General features: G+C 50.9%; 9 protein-coding genes across 9 annotated transcripts; 6 read left to right on the top strand and 3 right to left on the bottom strand.

The window, feature by feature from the left end:
* Nucleotides 1-241: 241 nt before the first annotated feature.
* Nucleotides 242-2034, bottom strand: P152DRAFT_417569 (DUF895 domain membrane protein). Its single transcript, XM_033677089.1, has 4 exons — nt 1987-2034; nt 1832-1933; nt 1462-1709; nt 242-1290 (listed from the first exon to the last, which is right to left on the bottom strand). The coding sequence occupies exons 2-4, from the start codon at nt 1904-1906 to the stop codon at nt 369-371; spliced, it is 1245 nt and encodes a 414-aa protein (XP_033534024.1). The 5' UTR covers nt 1907-1933; nt 1987-2034; the 3' UTR covers nt 242-368.
* A 395-nt stretch (nt 2035-2429) lies between these two features.
* On the top strand, nt 2430-4084 carry P152DRAFT_458764 (taurine catabolism dioxygenase TauD). Its single transcript, XM_033679544.1, has 2 exons — nt 2430-3124; nt 3190-4084. Exons 1-2 carry the CDS (start codon nt 2693-2695, stop codon nt 3943-3945), a joined length of 1188 nt encoding a protein of 395 aa, XP_033534023.1. The 5' UTR covers nt 2430-2692; the 3' UTR covers nt 3946-4084.
* A 373-nt stretch (nt 4085-4457) lies between these two features.
* On the top strand, nt 4458-6284 carry P152DRAFT_458761 (WLM-domain-containing protein). Its single transcript, XM_033679543.1, has 3 exons — nt 4458-5011; nt 5089-5194; nt 5243-6284. Exons 1-3 carry the CDS (start codon nt 4834-4836, stop codon nt 6186-6188), a joined length of 1230 nt encoding a protein of 409 aa, XP_033534022.1. The 5' UTR covers nt 4458-4833; the 3' UTR covers nt 6189-6284.
* A 467-nt stretch (nt 6285-6751) lies between these two features.
* P152DRAFT_397635 (uncharacterized protein) lies at nt 6752-7559 on the bottom strand (the record flags this gene model as incomplete). The annotated part of the gene is made up of 2 exons (XM_033676421.1): nt 6752-7301; nt 7357-7559. The coding sequence occupies 2 exons, from the start codon at nt 7557-7559 to the stop codon at nt 6752-6754; spliced, it is 753 nt and encodes a 250-aa protein (XP_033534021.1).
* An 830-nt stretch (nt 7560-8389) lies between these two features.
* On the top strand, nt 8390-9148 carry P152DRAFT_514516 (uncharacterized protein; the record flags this gene model as incomplete). Its single annotated transcript, XM_033682866.1, has 2 exons — nt 8390-9023; nt 9094-9148. Exons 1-2 carry the CDS (start codon nt 8407-8409, stop codon nt 9146-9148), a joined length of 672 nt encoding a protein of 223 aa, XP_033534020.1. The 5' UTR covers nt 8390-8406.
* A 1091-nt stretch (nt 9149-10239) lies between these two features.
* On the top strand, nt 10240-11664 carry P152DRAFT_33849 (flavo protein WrbA). The gene is made up of 4 exons (XM_033675314.1): nt 10240-10463; nt 10527-10612; nt 10718-11120; nt 11210-11664. The coding sequence occupies exons 1-4, from the start codon at nt 10437-10439 to the stop codon at nt 11309-11311; spliced, it is 618 nt and encodes a 205-aa protein (XP_033534019.1). The 5' UTR covers nt 10240-10436; the 3' UTR covers nt 11312-11664.
* Nucleotides 11665-11732: 68 nt separating this feature from the next.
* Nucleotides 11733-13632, bottom strand: P152DRAFT_488002 (uncharacterized protein; the record flags this gene model as incomplete). The annotated part of the gene is made up of 3 exons (XM_033682110.1): nt 11733-12672; nt 12730-13272; nt 13329-13632. 3 exons carry the CDS (start codon nt 13630-13632, stop codon nt 12017-12019), a joined length of 1503 nt encoding a protein of 500 aa, XP_033534018.1. The 3' UTR covers nt 11733-12016.
* On the top strand, nt 13605-14667 carry P152DRAFT_34026 (uncharacterized protein). The gene has a single exon (XM_033675322.1). The coding sequence runs from the start codon at nt 13960-13962 to the stop codon at nt 14563-14565; it is 606 nt and encodes a 201-aa protein (XP_033534017.1). The 5' UTR covers nt 13605-13959; the 3' UTR covers nt 14566-14667.
* Nucleotides 14668-15467: 800 nt separating this feature from the next.
* Nucleotides 15468-16122, top strand: P152DRAFT_34100 (uncharacterized protein). The gene is made up of 2 exons (XM_033675327.1): nt 15468-15850; nt 15939-16122. Exons 1-2 carry the CDS (start codon nt 15551-15553, stop codon nt 15975-15977), a joined length of 339 nt encoding a protein of 112 aa, XP_033534016.1. The 5' UTR covers nt 15468-15550; the 3' UTR covers nt 15978-16122.
* Nucleotides 16123-16532: the final 410 nt, after the last annotated feature.

Here is a 16532-nt window from a genome sequence, read left to right as displayed (position 1 = left end):
AAAGATCTGTCTCTAAAATCTTCACGGCTGTGGTGACGGATATTATGGCAAGTAAAAGAGAAAGCTGCGAATGCCGACTGGACTTGATCAGTGATACTTTACGTACGCTCCCCGTGATATCCATAGACGGTCCGGTCCGTCCGAACAAAGCTCGCCATGGCCCACTAATTCAGCTAGGGTGATACTACATATAAGAAGCTGAATGTCTGATCAAAGACATCGATTTCAAATTTCATCAGATCACGCGGTAAATTCTATCCTAGAAATTTCGAGTATTAATTTAGACGCAAATCTCTTGTAAAATCACGATCCGCAGAGTTTAGACCGTAGAAACTCTCAAAGACATCTCAGGTCACGCGCTCTCCACATCACGCTGAAGCCACTGGCTCAACATTCTGCAGTCCTTCTTTTCGCTCACTATCCAACTGATTGAATTTCCGCACAACCCGCAAAGTTGCATACCAGCCAAATGGCAAGGCAAAGAACCAAAACCCAAGGTTGATGCTAGCTGTTGCAATTAAAGCTGTAGGAACTGCTTGCACTCCAAAGCCGACCGCGACCCCAGCCGTCTCGATGCCCCGAAGCAGCGAACTGTACCGGATCTGGTCGCCTGGGGAGTCGGACAAGTTGCTAATACACCAGTAGATATAATTTTCAACCATTCCTAGGCTCAATCTTTCAAACATATACACGCCAAAGCCACGGCCGAAGGTGCTCTGCACCGCCCAGTCGAGCTGGGGTCGCGTGTGCCGAAACTCGTTCTGAATAATAACGGCCCAGATCCAAGTCGCACTGTTGAGCAGCGCGATGAGAATGTATGCGGAAATTGCGCGAGTTTTCCGGCTTCTTGCCCACGGGAGGTCGACAATCGTGCCGCTGAGCCATGTAGCGAAGGTACCAACGACGGCCGACAGGAAACTTGCAAGAGCGCGGGAGCGGACGGTGAAATAAGTTGCGAGGTAAGTTCCAGGGTACGCTTGGATCCAACCAAAGTACCAAAAGAGAGGGGTGAGAAGAAGCATATGCTTGCCGGTTGCCAGTTTCCAGTTGGCTTTCAGCTCGGTGAGCCAATTGATATCTCTCGGCGCATTGATGCGAGTGCCATCATCGCGCTGGACCTTGTCGGGATTTGAAAGAAGAAGGCCGGCGAAGAAACCGAGGCATTGGATTGCGATGAAGGCCTGGTAAGTCTCGTACCCGACCTTTCCGAGCTTGTTGGTTTTGTGGTTCACGGAAAGAGCAATTGATCCACCTATGATGTTTCCGAAGTTGCGAAAGCTAAACCAAGTTCTAAAGGCTGTCAGTACTCCCATTCTTGACCAATTTGAAAATGCAGACACCTGCATCCTAAGACTAAACCCCTCCAAAAAGTGTCCTTTCGACTTGCGCGATGCGACCACAGACGAAGGAGTGGGTTAGTCTTAGGAGCAAAAGGCTGTTAGGATGGAACATGGCACATACGCGATATAGCGTCCGCGTTTATGGCTCTCAGGATAGCCCGTGGCAATAGCTCCTTCGACGCTCCAAAAGAAACCAGCACTGATTCCACATGCAACAGCTCCAACGTATACAAACCAGATGTTTCCGAAGCGATTATTGCAGTACAACCCGGCAGCATAAACCGGATATCCTAGGCTGCCTAGGGCCAAAGTCCACCGAAATCCAAGAGCATTGGTGAACCAGGGCCCAGCGAAGCATGTTACCGTCATCTGAGGGTTTGTCAGCGCTATTGCTATGCAGGTAGATGCCTACACCCCGGAACGAAAGCAGTCCAGTTGATGAATAGTTGGGCTTGTCGCAAAGGCGAGAGCTTGATAAGACGGGAACATACGAAACCATATAATATCGCATTGGCGGCGTTGATGAGGTCGGGGCTGGCTGATCCTCCAACACCGAGGCCGTTCATCGCGCTCCATATGCCGGGAGCACTAAACTGCGCTATGTAAGTATTTCGCTCCAAAAAGAAAGAGAGGAATTAAAACATACGGCGCATATTCCAACTACCAAGATCTGGAAGAGTGTGCTTCGGAAGAAGGGTGGTTTCTCGCGAGGAGCAATTGAACTAGAACCAGAGCCCAGACCGGACCCTTTGAGGTCCCCATCTTTCAATTGAGATTCATCCTTCGTGGCCGAAGGAGTTTTTGACATTTTTTCAGTCACTGTTCAGGGTCTAAAATAAATTTATTAGGAGGCAGATCTACCAAGATTGATTGTCAAGGCCAGAGACGATTCCAGGAAATCGATTGTGGGTATATTGAGACTACATGTACTGGTAGCCATGGGATCATTTAAGTGTGGCGACAACCAGACTGCCGGTACGAACGATAAGCAAAGCCTGTGCAGTGGATACATCTTGAATCTTTGATATCTCCGGAAGTGAGTCCAAAGCACGCAAGAGAGTCGACTGTTGACGTAGGACAAGATTACCGATTTAATTACCCTATGGGGAAGCATCCCAAAGCCAGGGACCAGGGATGAAGTGAGAGAGGGGTGCCATGTGGTGATCGTCGTGGATCTCCACGTCACTTTGCGTGATCGGTACTTTAAATGATGGAAAGGACAGAGACAGACAATCGCGGATACAAGTTTCGCTGATTTCAGACCCAAAAAATATCAGGTAGTTCACTGCTCCAAACTCAAGGAAGCAAGACAACATCACCAGCTATTACCACTAAAGCCACCCTGATCCAATATGGCAACATCGGTCCAGCTACCCGGCAACGTTCAACTCCACCTGGATGGAGCTTCACGTTCACCGCATCTCTTAACTTTCGAGTCATTCGAGCTTCCCGCAAGTAATCAAAGAGAGCTCGGAGAGCCGTTCCCGCCAGGAACAGTCACTCCACTTGCCCTTCGTCCATCGACGGGCGACAATATCACGCTGGACAACAGCATCGAAACCATCAAATCGCTCCAAGCCCAAGATGGTCTGTTGACAAAGAAGCTCGCCCTACACGGCACTCTTCTGTTCCGCGGTATCCCAATCCACGACGCCAACGATTTCAGCCGCTTTGCCCACGCCTTCGGATACAAGCCCCACGAGATCATTGGTATCGTAGTCAACCGTCCAGAGCTCGCGCCGAACGTAGCGCCAGCCAATGAAGCGCCGAAAGAGGTGCTCATTGTAAGATAGCCCACTGAATTCAAGTTATCTTTCAGAGTCCAAACATTAAGGTCTTGGTATTCTAGTACAACCACAACGAGTCTCCGCAAGTGCCGCATGCGCCGGAGTATATATTTTTCTACAACCATCGCGCCCCGGTTGTAGGCGGTGAGTCTCCAATCTCATCGTCACTGGAACTGTTCCATCGTGCGCAACAGGAGATCCCGGAGTTTATCGAAGAGCTTGGAGAAAAGGGTATCCTAAGCACCGTGGTGTACAAGTTGGGGCAGCAGTATGTCGGTGGATCGACCCTCCGACAAGCATTCGGCAAGGAGATTATTGATGGGGATGACGCAGCAACGCAGCGGGCGAAGATTGAAGCGCAAATTGCTCGGTATGGGCGGGGGAAGTATACGACGTGGGAATGGCAGGATGACGAGACGCTGGTGTTGACACATCGATTGCCGGCGATTCGTACTCAGCCAGGGACAGATTTGCCAACGCTATTTACCGGGCTGGCGGCATACTGGAAGAATAAACTGAATGAGGGTACCGCTCGGGGCAGACCAAGTCCGACTCAGCAGCTCTATGGTGATGGGACCCCGATTCCGGAGAAGTACCTGGAGCACCTTGTCAAGATTACTGACGAAACCCGGGTGCTCCACAAATGGCAGAGAGGTGATGTTCTGGTTTATGATAACATCATTTCCCAGCATGGGCGACAGCCATGGGAAGGAGAACAGTCGGATCGTGTGGTGCTAGCAAGTCTCTTTGACAGCGTGGTTCCTGGTGCTTACAAGCAGGATGACTGGGGGCAGGTTATACAGGCTTTGGACGGCTAGGGTAGTTGAAGCGTCGTCGTCGATTAGTTTGATTACCTTCCTGTTGGTTAGGATTCGTTTCTCGACAGTGAAGGAGTTTGCGGCACTTATGCAATCTTAATTCTTAAAGTATTCGTCTGCATCCTTTGATCCAGTCGCTCGTAAGGTTCGCTCAGTTGTACGCGTTGTCTGTAGCATCCACAATTGTTGGCAACTTACTATAGTAATACTGTAGATATGAAGTGCAGTCTGGATCGTGGTAAGCTTCAGGAAAAACGAGTCGGCAGGTGAACTCAATAATGTTGGCTTGACTTGGCTACGAATCCTATAATGAGACGTTGATAAGTCTAGTATTAACTTAGTTAGCGTATAACTAAGTTACGTTATCCACTTTTAACTATGGCGATTGGCGTTAAATGTCAATAAAGTGACCAGGCATGGAGGGTCATGGTCCATGGTCCATGGTAGTTTCATGGTGCTGCCACTCAGTGAAGCTCTCTACTTCAACACGGTCACTTACTGCAGTGTAAATGTGAGAATCAAATTGCGACACCATCCCAGATGTCCAAAGTTATGGAAAGCCATGTTTCTCAACCGTATTCCTATTAATCGTGTAAGCACCGTTTGCCTCATGCTAACCATATCTGCATGACGCGGCACAGGATGCCTGGGAGATGTACTAAAGGCCATGGACAACCTCCAACGCAACCAAGCCTGTCCCGCAGTCCAGCATATATCCACGTATACGGTCCCACGGTAGGTGTTTACGCGGCACATAGGTCGGAATTCTTTTTCTACAAGCTGCCCGTTTAAGTACCCCAGCCTGCGTCAGTCCGTTTGGTACTCTGTCTCCGACAGAAGCAATCACACGTACTTATCAAGAACCAGCTTTTTCGACTGCCTTGCAGGATGAAGGAGATCGACGCGCATTTTGATGCTTACGAGCACCTTAAAGAACTTCCTCGGGAAGCAGAAGCCCTCCATACGCTGCGAAAGGCTGCTTCGATCGTGAAGCCTCTCATGCGTAAACGAGGCTGGAAGGTTGGAACACTTTGCGAATTCCTGCCACCAGACCCTCGACTCCAAGGTAACATTGCGACTTTCGTCTGATGAGCCCCACGAGGATGGCCGTAGCGCTGGGTCATATGATAACTAACGGGTTAGGACTGAATATCAACAAGACTGAGCGAATATGCATTCGACTTCGCTTCACACCCGATCCGCGGCAGTTCATCCCTTTAGAAAATGTTATCGACACCCTCTTACACGAGCATGTTCCTTCTCTCTCAGGTCCTACACGTTATGCTGACTTCCATAGACTATCCCACATCATCTGGGGCCCACACAATCACAACTTCCAAACACTATGGAACGAGCTTCGCGGCGAATACCAAATATTGCGCATGAAAGGGTACACGGGCGAAGGCTTCCTATCCGCGGGCCGTAAACTCGGCGGTAAGCGAATACCTAATGACGAACTGCGCCGACAAGTTCGGGCTGCCGCTGCGGAGCGTCAGAAACAATCCCATGGCCGACAGGGGCATCGAGTGGGCGGTACACCCGGATCGAATGTTACAGATATGCGAAAGGCCATGGCCGATGCAGCGTCCAGGCGGACAGAAATTGCAAAAGGTTGCGCTTCGGGCACGGAAGAAGGGCAAAGGCTGGCCAAGGATGCTTCTAAGAATGGGTTCAGGACTAAGGCAGAGGAGGACGATGCGAATGATGCAGCAATTGCCATTGCCCTAGTCGAGTTGTATGAGGCCGAGGAGGGAAATAAATTACAGGAAGAGGAAGCAACGATATCCAACGATCAAGACGGGTTGATCTGGAGCTCCGAGTCAGGTCTCCAGGCGGGACGAAGCGCAAGCCTTGCGCTTCTGGAGCCGTTTGGGGCAACTGAATCGGTACCATCAACGCAGTCAGACACAAGTTCATTACTGTTACTGCCTATTACTCATCAAGCCGAAACGTTGGGAGAGGGACATGCCAGCAATATCTGGAGCTGTCTCATATGTACTCTGGATAATCCGATGGACTATTTGGCGTGCGATGCATGCGGATCGGAACGACCCACCTATATCTCGTCCCCGAAGCAGGCCAACGGAAAGCTGGATGCCGACCGGCAGATGTCTAGGTTGGCATCCACCCCTATAATCCCAAAGGAGAAGCCGCTAGGTTGGAACTGCTGGCATTGCAGTGCGTTTATGGAATCACAATGGTGGACATGCTCTGCATGTGGGACAATGAAAGCATCTTCATAGGCTGAAGTATTTCAAGCGTGCACCAGATATAGTCTCATAGCGCACAGGTACCAGCATTACGCACTACACTAGCTAGATATGAAGCTCTTCCCAGTCTGTCCTCCAAATTCCCTCAGCCTGTGAAATTCTTTTTAGCTGCCTTCCCAGCAGACAGTGGGACGTTCTCGGATTGGTACCCACCCCCGTAGAAACCCCTATGCCATATTCAACCCCCGTCTGAAGGACCACTAGGTTTAGATGGCGCTTGGCCGTAAGGTAACTCCACCTAAGACTCATCCATACCAAGAGCCTCGGGCGGCACCCTCCTAACCCTTCATCTTCGAGACTGCAGTCTCAACTAATCCAGTATCGTCTCTTGTTTGGACTTCACTTTTAAACCATATGATCCATTCCTCACTTCTTCTTCCCAGAGGAGAAATCTGTATAGAGGTAGGGGCCCCTTGGTAGATTGTTTCGAAGCGTCGGCCATATCACCCGTTCCGCTCCACGTTGACTACCATCTGCGAACCATGCGATAGAGCCATGTTGCAATGAAATTGAGAAATTCCAAGGGTTTCAGGCGATCAAAACCCTCTTCCTCTCCTCGGACGGGGGATTCCAGCTTTCCCTGGCTTCGACCTCCAGTTCGCTCGGAATCGCTGTTGCTGGGAGCTTGGATCGGCACCTTTATCGTATCGCTCTCGTTCCCGCTCTTCTTCCTCCCTCAAATCCTGCTCTCTCAACAGTTTCTCCTGCTCTAGTTGTTCCTTGCTCTTCACGATCTTTGGTTCCGGCGGCGGAAGGTCATCGACAAACTTAGCGTGATGTCCTTCCTTGCATTGTTTCCCGTTGGGACAGAAGCCGGCAATGTAGAACGGGCAAATCTTCTCCATCTTCACGTGTCGATTCGCGCAGCGGGGTCCGAGGGGGCAAAATCCCCGTTCGAAATGCGGACATGGAGGACGTTTGAAGTCGGGATCAATGTGGAGATATAGACAGTCGTCGCCATTGGGACAGGTCTGGTGGCGGGCGAAGTAGTTGCACTCGGGCATGCGACGTAGATTGTACTCGTGAAGGAATTCGCATTGTTCCCCTTTCTTGCAAAGACCACGGAGCCAATGCTTGCAAACGAGGCTATGATTCCAACCGTTAGAGGCGCTTCTTGATTGAAAGGACACTCGAGGCATACTTATTGAACGAGCTTTGAATGTGATGCTTGTCAGGGCAGTTGCTCCCCATGGGACAGTGCCCTTGCATGTATGCTTTGCATGATGGACGATCCGGATCGAGTCCAAACCGATATTCGCGTTTCAGGAACTCGTTGAATCCGAAGTCATACTTGGGAGGGGGAGTAACATGGAGGATCTCGTTCGCAAGACGTTGCGCAGACATGGTGGCGGTCGCCATTCCAGGTTATATCGTTCGGGGGATATAAAGAATGTCCAACTATCTCTGTCTTTGGAGTCGGGCCCAGAAGCCCAAGAACATGTTTGGAATTAACGTTCTGCCCGATGTTTGCGTCGCCTCGCGAAGATGTGGTGATTCGGATTCCAGGATCTCCCCGAGTCATGCGTTCCTGCAGTGCCATTCACAGTGCAGCAATCACGAGTCATTAGGAATCTTCCCTGAATGCCAGGGACCATACCACCGTACCAAATTGGACTTCTCTCAAGTCTCACTCAACAAGGCATGGTTCAACAACATTAATATCCGGCAATAACTTTATATCGACACTATACACAACTAAGATTAGCCAAGTCGGTAAGGTGAGAGATCTATTCGGCATCTGCAGCGGCAATGTTGGGGACGGGCACCTTGGATTCATACCGACCAATCCATGGAATCCAAACAGATCATTCACCGAGGTCGAACCTATGAATTTCACGAAGAATATCACCCAAGAGGTCTCCATCCTGGTCATATCAGGCCTTAAAGTAATACCTAGCAATATTTGAGCTACCTGGCACCCGATCTATAAGCTATTCCAGAATGCCAGAACTTTTTAGCGCTGAAGGATGGCTTCAAGACCCTGGTCGCTGTGGAATATACGGGGATTGACAGCACTATTGTTTATACATGAATCCGAGAAGCCGACAGGGAGATTCCAGTGGTTGACAAGCGATCTGGTAATGTCGCTCCGACGCAAGAGTTGCATAAGTACGTAGGAATAGGCAATGCGCTGCAGCCGCGATATCCGATCCTTCCGATTACCAGAGGTACTACAAAACGGCGCATCGCCATGTTCTTTTCACCCTCCATTTCTGCTGCCATCTGCTCCGGTATCGTGTGCTTTTCAATCGTTGGATCCACTTCCGTAGTTCCATCTCCCCCAAGTTGTCAAGTGAACATGGACGGTCCCGCCGCCCAACAGCAAGTCCTACGACATATTTCCGCTGGAGAGGCCGTTCCAGCGGAAGCACTGCATCCACTGTGGTCTGCCTTGCCACCACTCTCCGTGTCCGAGGCGATCGGCACCTATCGGGGCGGATATTTCGATGGGGGTAAGAAACCGAGCCCGATCAACTGGTTCGGGAAACAGATTGCGTCTGAGAACGCTGTCAACCCGTTGCTCTGCCACCCCCCCGGACCGACGAATGGAACGGTCAATAAGGACGTGATCTTTCCGTACCCAAGGAAGGACATCGCTCGAGCTCGGAACGTAGAGCACCAGGGTGTTGTCACTGCGACGATCATCTACAATAAAGTGCCATTGATGGACTATTTCCGCGTTGTCAGACCAGGGAAGGATTTGCTCATTCTAGGGAAGAGCGACTGGAATGGATCGCTGGCCGAACCCGCGTATTTCTGGTTGGAGAGGGTTGAAGGAGTCGAAATCAAATTTGATGTCACCAATCCGTAAGTCTGACGAGGGTCCAAAAGCATGATGTCATAAAACTCATAACCAGCAGATATCCAAACACTATAGGATGGTGAAAGGAAACGTGACGATCAAACATATCGATTTCGCGGAGAAGGACTAGCTAGCCGCAAGCCGAAAACAGCGAATGGAGGGGATGGAAGTTCGACAAGAAAAAAGACAGTATCCAGGAGGCGTCACGGCAAGACAATCTGAGAATCGACCTTCACCTGTATTAAGACAATTCTCTCTCTTGTCGCGGTCTAAGAAGATCCTGTTCCAGCATGGAGTGCGGACAAACATCGTACACGCAATAATACTACCTATCCAGTGTCAATATCTCAAGAATCAATATCAGCTGTTGAGCAACCGAGCTACGCATTTCTGTCGCCCGTCAAACTCGGTCCTAATAATAGGGCCGGCTAAAATGGGGTCTTGTAGACGTGTACTAGACCGTGATTAGGATGTTGCACGACAATTGCAAATCTTTGGAGAGACTACACTGTGCCACTCGGTCAGTGCCAGGTTGGGGACGTGAGAAACCGAATTTGCTGAATAATTAAGAAGTGCGGAATTTGGACACTCCATGACGGAATGAATCCCCACTCCCCAGCCCAGCCCGGTTCCGCAGTCCACATACATGACTAACCAACCGGCCCACAGAGCAACCAAGAAGAATTAGCAAACAGATGGAAGGCTTAGAAATTCTGACCCATAGCGGAACTAGCCGCAATTTGCTCACCTTTATCGACCAATGATTAGGTCATCAGACCTGCAGTTGAAACCGCCCATAACGGAGTACGGAATAGGGATAGCTATATTACCAGCCGATTTCTAAGCTATTTGGGATTATCGTTCGCCTTGGTGTCCTCTGCCAAGACCGATGGCTCCGAGTCTCCAAGCCCCACCAAGTACGAATCGTAAACAACGTGGAACATCGGATGTATGGATGTGTTTGAGTTCTCACAGTGTATGAGGGATTAGAATAGGAACGGTGGAACGTCGACGACCTAGGCATTCAAGTTAACCCAGTCTGTGTTTATCATTTGCCGTACCAGTCTGTGTTTATCATTGCCGTATTAGTCATGTCGTGCAGCCAGGTGTGCAGGAGTTGAGTTCATGGCGGGGATGTTCCGGTTGGGATTTGGGAAATATAGGTGGGGGTCTACCAGTAGAAAGATTCAAATATGAATACTAAGCAAGTGCGGAATACTGAATGGACCTGTCCTACTTCCGCTGTGCACGGCAGAGATAACTATAAAGGCCTACCTGACCCCACACAGTCCAAATTCTCTCTCCAATTCATCCCAATCCTCTATCCAATTCCTCCACTGCAATCACTGAACAATCCATCAACTCATCCCAATCTAGTCCCATAACCTGTAACGTCTTTTGAAGACATCTCCTTCACGATGGCACCGAGGATCGCAATCGTCTATGTACGGCTTCACCCTTCCTCAGCACTGCTGGATCAATGAACATACTAACATTTGACTCGACAGTACTCCATGTACGGCCATATCGCCAAGCTGGCCCTAGCCGAAAAGAAGGGCATTGAGGCAGCTGGCGGCACTGCCGACCTTTTCCAGTACGTTGCCATCTAACTCTCTCCTCCTCTCCCAGATGGGGTTCTTACCCCTGGACATGATGAACATAACTACCTTGCGTACCTCAGACTAACTGATTCTTCCAGAGTTCCGGAGACTCTCCCCGAAGAAATCCTCACCAAGATGCACGCCCCACCGAAAGACCCCTCCATTCCCGTCCTCTCCAAGCCCGCCGATCTGGAGGGGTACGATGCCTTCCTCTTCGGCATCCCGACCCGTTATGGCAATTTCCCCGCCCAGTGGAAGGCATTCTGGGACAGCACGGGCGGGCAATGGGCGTCCGGCGCGTTCTGGGGCAAGTACGCCGGTCTCTTCGTCTCCTCCGGCACCCAGGGCGGCGGACAGGAGAGCACCGCCATTGCCGCCCTGTCCACCTTGACCCATCACGGGATCATCTATGTGCCCTTGGGATACAAGACGGTCTTCGGCCACCTCGCAGACTTGACAGAGGTTCGCGGCGGAAGCCCATGGGGTGCAGGCACTTTCGCGGTACGTTTAATATTTCCTTTCTTCCCCGTTGCCTAGCGGCTATGACACTGCATGAAGCATGAGACTAGTCAAGCTGACTGATTTTATAGGGTGGTGACGGCTCGCGCCAACCTACCACGAAGGAGCTCGAGCTCGCCGAGGAGCAGGGCAAGGCCTTCTATTCCACCGTCGCCAAAGTCAACTTCGCATGACTAGATGATAGCAACGGTGCTGAGGAAAAGCTGGCACATGGGACGGCGGATGAGGGGATCGCATCACCCAAAGCTACACTGCAGAAGAAGAATGTGGACAAGGACGGTCCGTGTGGGCTTCCGGTGAAGTGTACCATTCTCTAGCGAGTGAACGAAATTCATTGGAATGCATATCATCATGAAAAGTGTATCTGGTTCTGGACCTTGATATTTCCGTATCTAAGTATTGAAACCGTATAACATGGACTGTAAAGCTGCGAAAAGCGTAGTACTCAGGGGAGGGCCAGTCGTAGTACTATCGACCTGCATCACGGTTGTTTCTATCAGCCGCAGGATTGGCTAGAGTAAAAGAACAATTAAAAAATCACAAGCATGCGTTCTAGGATTGTGGGTGGGTGACTAATGATTATTATATGCATGAAGTTCATCTGGACTTCGATCCTGCAACCTTTGCCAAGGGCGAATGAGATACATGTAATGCACCTTGTGCCATAACCCCGTGAGAAGGGAATCGGTCCTGTTTGCTCCTCCAATATCAACTTTTGATGCTCCCTGATATCCGATTTTCGCTAATTGTGCTGCCCAATAAAGACGCTTCCATCATGAAGCCCAATAAACCTAAACGCCAGCTTCGGAATTCGTAATGTCGTCATCGAATGACCCAGCCTCGCAAGATTATGCGGCTCGCCAGGATTGAACCATGTTTCAATCATTAATCCGGATCCAGTCCCCTTCCAGACCCTTTAGGAACTCCTCTTCGTCAATCCGATCATAAACCCCCTCTTCCCCTTTACCATACAGACCGGTTGATCCGTATGGTCCTTTTCCACTGGGTGCCTTCAACTGCGGCCATAATCCGTGCGACACCGTCTCCGCCGGCTCGAAGTACCCATGAACCGACCGGGCATGCGGCTCAAAAATGTAGTCGGAGAAGAAGATTTCGATCGACAGCGGGTCGTGGTCGCGAAGTCGATTGCATGCATTGATGAGGTTCCGTGATTGGACGAGAAGCGATGCAAGCGCCAATTGTGAAGGATCGCGAGACGACTTGCCACGGGGTTTGGTCGGCTTTTGCTGGAGCTGTCGCTTGGCGTGTGATAGTGCCTCCGGGCACAGGTGCGCGGCACGAACCTGGCATTCGCCTTTCCAGCGGACGTTCTCGTTCGAAAAGAGGTCCGCGCACATGGTCGGGACGGATATGGAAAGGTCGCGAAGATTGGGGCAGCTCGTCAGCACCTCGCAGATGTGTTCTCCATCGGCCAGTGAGCCAGGGTGCGGGTGATCGAAACCATCCTGAGAGCGAGGGGCGTGCTCGAGGACGCGGAGGGTGGATTGGGAGGCTTTGAGAATGGACATCACACCTAGAAATGGACGTTAGTGCTGGCTCTTGGTTCAACAACGATCAACTGATCACGTACCGTTGATGGTGATGCTCGATGTGCATGTCATGTGGAACTCCTCGAGCCCGGAGGCGGTTGCGGAAATGGCGAACAGATCATCATCCGTGATCGGCATGAAGGTGCTATCGCCGAACAGTTTGAGTCGTTTGAGGGACCCAAAGTTTACTCGCGAGTCCTGCAGCGCACGAAAGTTGGCCCGGTTCTGGGGGTCATTGGTCTGAGCCTCTTGGAGGTCGACGGAAAGGAATTCGAGCGAGACCAAGGGGTTGTCGCTCCCATGTCGCAGCAGGCGGACCCAGTCGCTCGCGGTCAGGTATCGAAGCAAGGTCCACGGAAGACTGATGGCAACGAGGCCCGAGCAAGCGCGGACGATGTTGGCGACATCGGTGGAGTTCTCGAAGCCGTTGAAACCATGGATCCAGAGGCGCTGTACACTGGATGCGAGCATTGCATGGCTCTCGAAAAGGCCCTTCGTTTGCTGCAGAGGAGTGAAGGGGTCGCGGTATACGTAGCATCCCGTCAGTTTGGATTGGTCCATGAGTTCATAGGATCCGTATGCAGCTGCTCAGAAACGTCAGTTCATGTCCAGGATACGTCGGGGGGAAACGGAGACATACCTCGATTATGGCTCAATTCAGCCCATCTCTCCGATCCTTGCCGCTTGCGGACGTAGACATCTTTCACACTGTTTGTGACGGCCCACTCGTGCCACAAGGAGCAGACATGGCGAAGGGGAGAGGCAGCGTCCCAGGCACGAAGATGATTGGGACCCCTCACGTACCTCTCCAGCCTCGCACGCCTGCCCGGCTGGGGAGCCTGGGACAGACCGAAGGTGAACGACACACCATCCCGTAGATTATACGCGACGGCGTGGTTCAGGATCTGGGAGAGGATTTCCGGAGGGAAACTGTTGATGTTCATTAGATGGCCGCTCGGCTGGGCGCGATATAGCGACGTCTGCTAGTCTGAGGACTACTCAACTGGTATCGCTGTGTGGTGCGGGAAGGCGATGACAACAACGATAGCTATAGGTGGGTGGGAGTGGTAGTCGTGGCGGTGATAGCAGATAGTAGTGGTGCAGTGGTAATGATGAAATGCGGGGACAGAATGGGGAGGAGTGGAAGCTTTAAAGAGAAAACACGTTGGATGTGAGATGAAAGGCAGTGATGTAGAGTGGATCTTCCGGTCGAGGATGGGTTGAATTGGTTGATGGATAGTTAGTCACCGAAGTTGAAGAGTTTTCCCTTGATGGATGTGTTTACTAATAGAATGCAAGAGACGAGCAACGGTGCAGCTGTGGTGGTGGTGAGTGCGTCAGTGGTTAGATGTGGAGATGTGGACATGCTGTGGTCCATTGGTGATCGAGGTCCACCCTCTATAGTCCACACTTTGGCTGAGGCTGGTTCCAGTTTGGCTCCAGTTTGGCTCCAGTCTGGCTGTGACTCCAACCCATCTGGCGGCAATCTGGGCGGTTGCCCGCTGCAAAGCGGTCGGGTTCTATGTCATGTGTTAGGCTGGGTTTTCGGCGGTGAATTTGGCTCCGTTTATTGGCTGGAGCGGCACAGGGCCGCACGACTGCAGGGGGGTGACAGGGGCAGTGCAGGGCCCTTCGATGGGCAATGGTCCTTTGGGTCTGGGCCCTCTTGGGTCTCGGAACTCGGGGAAGGTGCAAAACTGCAGAGTGGACCCAACAAACATCAAAGGTTTCCGTCGGATTTTTCACACTCACTCGCTCAACTAGGAAAGTCGGGGCGAGTTAATGACGAAAGGTTAAAGAATGAATTACTATTGTTGACTGCCTCCCGCGCACTCCCTTCTTTCCCTTGTAGATTTCCAGTCTTTCACTGTCTTTGAGACTCTGTTTGACCCATTGACGCGATATGACCTTGGCGCCAAGCCAGTCCAGGGGCGACTGCGTACTTGGTGATCATCACTGCCTGATGAAGTGATGATGAACCTAGATGAAGCCATCAAATAAAGATGTGACGTCTGAATTCTGGTCGCTGATGTGACCTCTGAGCACGTGCTCCTCCCAAACCTGCTCCAACCCCTTCCGAATGGCCCATGATGAGTTTCTCTTACCCTCACATAATAAATCCTTTCACGGCTCCCTCTGCCAATTGGCAAATCCTGCCAACCCATGTGTCATGTTTTTGCTCCTCGTCCGTCCGCCGGCCTTCGTGTCATTGTCCATTCTCCATAAGCGCACGTCTCACGAGCCCTTAATAAGGCTTTGATTGCTCACGGGACCGCTAGCTTTTCCTTTGGTATGACATGGGTAACGCCTCGTGCCTATTTCTTTCGTCTTTGTCGCGTTCGGCGTTCACATCCCCAGATGCCGATGTCCCCATCGTTCAATGGTGCCACACATCCATGGAGAATTAGAGATCGAATGCCGTTTGGCGATCCTTCGCAAATTTGCTATTCCCATCCACTTTTGTAAAAGATTGATGCGGGGAAAGCGGAGAAGGTGGAGACCCCAAATTTTCCATTACGTTTAAATGCATCCAAGGGACCAAGTGAGACGTCGTGTAAACAGGATGCTAGGGGTTTCAATTTTCATCTTCTCATCCAACTGCCATAAATCATCACGACATATGTCGGCTCGATGTCGCCTCTTTCAACTCTACAATGTCGGACGAGTCCCCTTGGAACCACGAAGCAGGTTATGATCGAGCCAATCACCGAAATCACACTCATGCTGTGTCTTAGTGTCTACTGTCTATTGAAATTTGAAGTTTGAACTCTCCATCGTACCCCGGATCTTGCTTCAGTTGGTACTGACCTAGTCAACGGCCCCATCCGCCGGTGAAGGCTACATTAAACGAATTGCGGGGAAATGGCTTTCAATTTGCTCCTCGGAATTTTGGTCTGCATCGGCATATGCTACCATACTCTTGGGTCCATGTGCTTTCACCGCAATATCCAACACGATGGCACCTGTGCTCACTGCCCAGCATGCTTTCGATGGAGGCTGAGAGATTCGGAGATCAAGCGTAGTTCGATGTTTCGAACCTCCGATAGCTACTACCTTACCGCCCACCGCTTTCATGGGGCTATTACCTGTCTGACAGGGTCTTCGGACATCATTCAGACGCAGATATTCAGTCAGGTCAAATTACTGTTTGGTTCATCAAAGGTTGCTCCACCGGAATATGTCCCCTCCAGGAGTCCGGGTTTCGAGCTGATACATAGTCGTACTAACAGCCTCGCCTCACGCCATTTAGCATCGGGATTTCGCCAGCCTCAACATTCTGAGTTGCTAACTGGTCCAAATGGTGTCATTCCATTTACATTCACATTCTGAGACCGAGCTTTGGTGATGTGGTAATGAAATTTCGGTTCTCAAGGAGTAAATGCAACATCGTTTGAGGAAACTGCTCCCCAAGCGAGAGCTCAACCTTCTTTGCGGGCTTGGTATCGTCATCTAGAGGCTCCATCTGCGTCGACGACATGTCTGGTTCCGGCCTCCATCCCACTCATCACATCATTTTCCCATAGTTATTTTGGTAGGTGATTCCATAGGCGACGATTCCTGTTCCGAGCTCCTGATATCCAACTAGTCTCTCCCAGGCTCCTCGTCTGTTTTAACCGCAACTAACAAATTGTGATGGAGCATTTATCAGGTCCACCGAATCGAGGACCGCGATACAAAGGATCTAGGTGCTGTCCTGCCTATTGATGCGTGATATCATCGGAGAAAGCTCAGTGTCTTACGCGTCTCTAGGGTGAAGGTCTATCCATCCGAGCAAATCTACTTTCTCAATCCCTAACGCGGTTGGTGGAATGGGATTCGGTAATATAACAACAAACTTTTTCTC

Source organism: Eremomyces bilateralis, assembly GCF_010015585.1.
Source record: "Eremomyces bilateralis CBS 781.70 unplaced genomic scaffold P152scaffold_10, whole genome shotgun sequence".
NCBI classification, from domain to species: Eukaryota; Fungi; Ascomycota; class Dothideomycetes; order Eremomycetales; family Eremomycetaceae; genus Eremomyces; species Eremomyces bilateralis.
Note: the sequence above shows the minus strand (reverse complement) of the source record. Positions and strands in the feature narration are given on the sequence as shown.

Coding starts and splice junctions, on each gene's coding strand:
- P152DRAFT_417569 (XM_033677089.1), bottom strand. CDS start 1,906: ATGAACGGCCTCGGTGTTGGAGGATCAGCCAGCCCCGACCTCATCAAC. Junction 1,710..1,831: donor ATGCGATATTATATGGTTTC/GTATGTTCCCGT, acceptor ACAAACCCTCAG/ATGACGGTAACATGCTTCGC. Junction 1,291..1,461: donor AAACGCGGACGCTATATCGC/GTATGTGCCATG, acceptor GACAGCCTTTAG/AACTTGGTTTAGCTTTCGCA.
- P152DRAFT_458764 (XM_033679544.1), top strand. CDS start 2,693: ATGGCAACATCGGTCCAGCTACCCGGCAACGTTCAACTCCACCTGGAT. Junction 3,125..3,189: donor CGCCGAAAGAGGTGCTCATT/GTAAGATAGCCC, acceptor TTGGTATTCTAG/TACAACCACAACGAGTCTCC.
- P152DRAFT_458761 (XM_033679543.1), top strand. CDS start 4,834: ATGAAGGAGATCGACGCGCATTTTGATGCTTACGAGCACCTTAAAGAA. Junction 5,012..5,088: donor ACCAGACCCTCGACTCCAAG/GTAACATTGCGA, acceptor CTAACGGGTTAG/GACTGAATATCAACAAGACT. Junction 5,195..5,242: donor ATCGACACCCTCTTACACGA/GCATGTTCCTTC, acceptor TGACTTCCATAG/ACTATCCCACATCATCTGGG.
- P152DRAFT_33849 (XM_033675314.1), top strand. CDS start 10,437: ATGGCACCGAGGATCGCAATCGTCTAT. Junction 10,464..10,526: donor CGAGGATCGCAATCGTCTAT/GTACGGCTTCAC, acceptor TTGACTCGACAG/TACTCCATGTACGGCCATAT. Junction 11,121..11,209: donor GGGGTGCAGGCACTTTCGCG/GTACGTTTAATA, acceptor CTGATTTTATAG/GGTGGTGACGGCTCGCGCCA.
- P152DRAFT_34026 (XM_033675322.1), top strand. CDS start 13,960: ATGGATGTGTTTACTAATAGAATGCAAGAGACGAGCAACGGTGCAGCT.
- P152DRAFT_34100 (XM_033675327.1), top strand. CDS start 15,551: ATGGCTTTCAATTTGCTCCTCGGAATTTTGGTCTGCATCGGCATATGC. Junction 15,851..15,938: donor TACTGTTTGGTTCATCAAAG/GTTGCTCCACCG, acceptor CACGCCATTTAG/CATCGGGATTTCGCCAGCCT.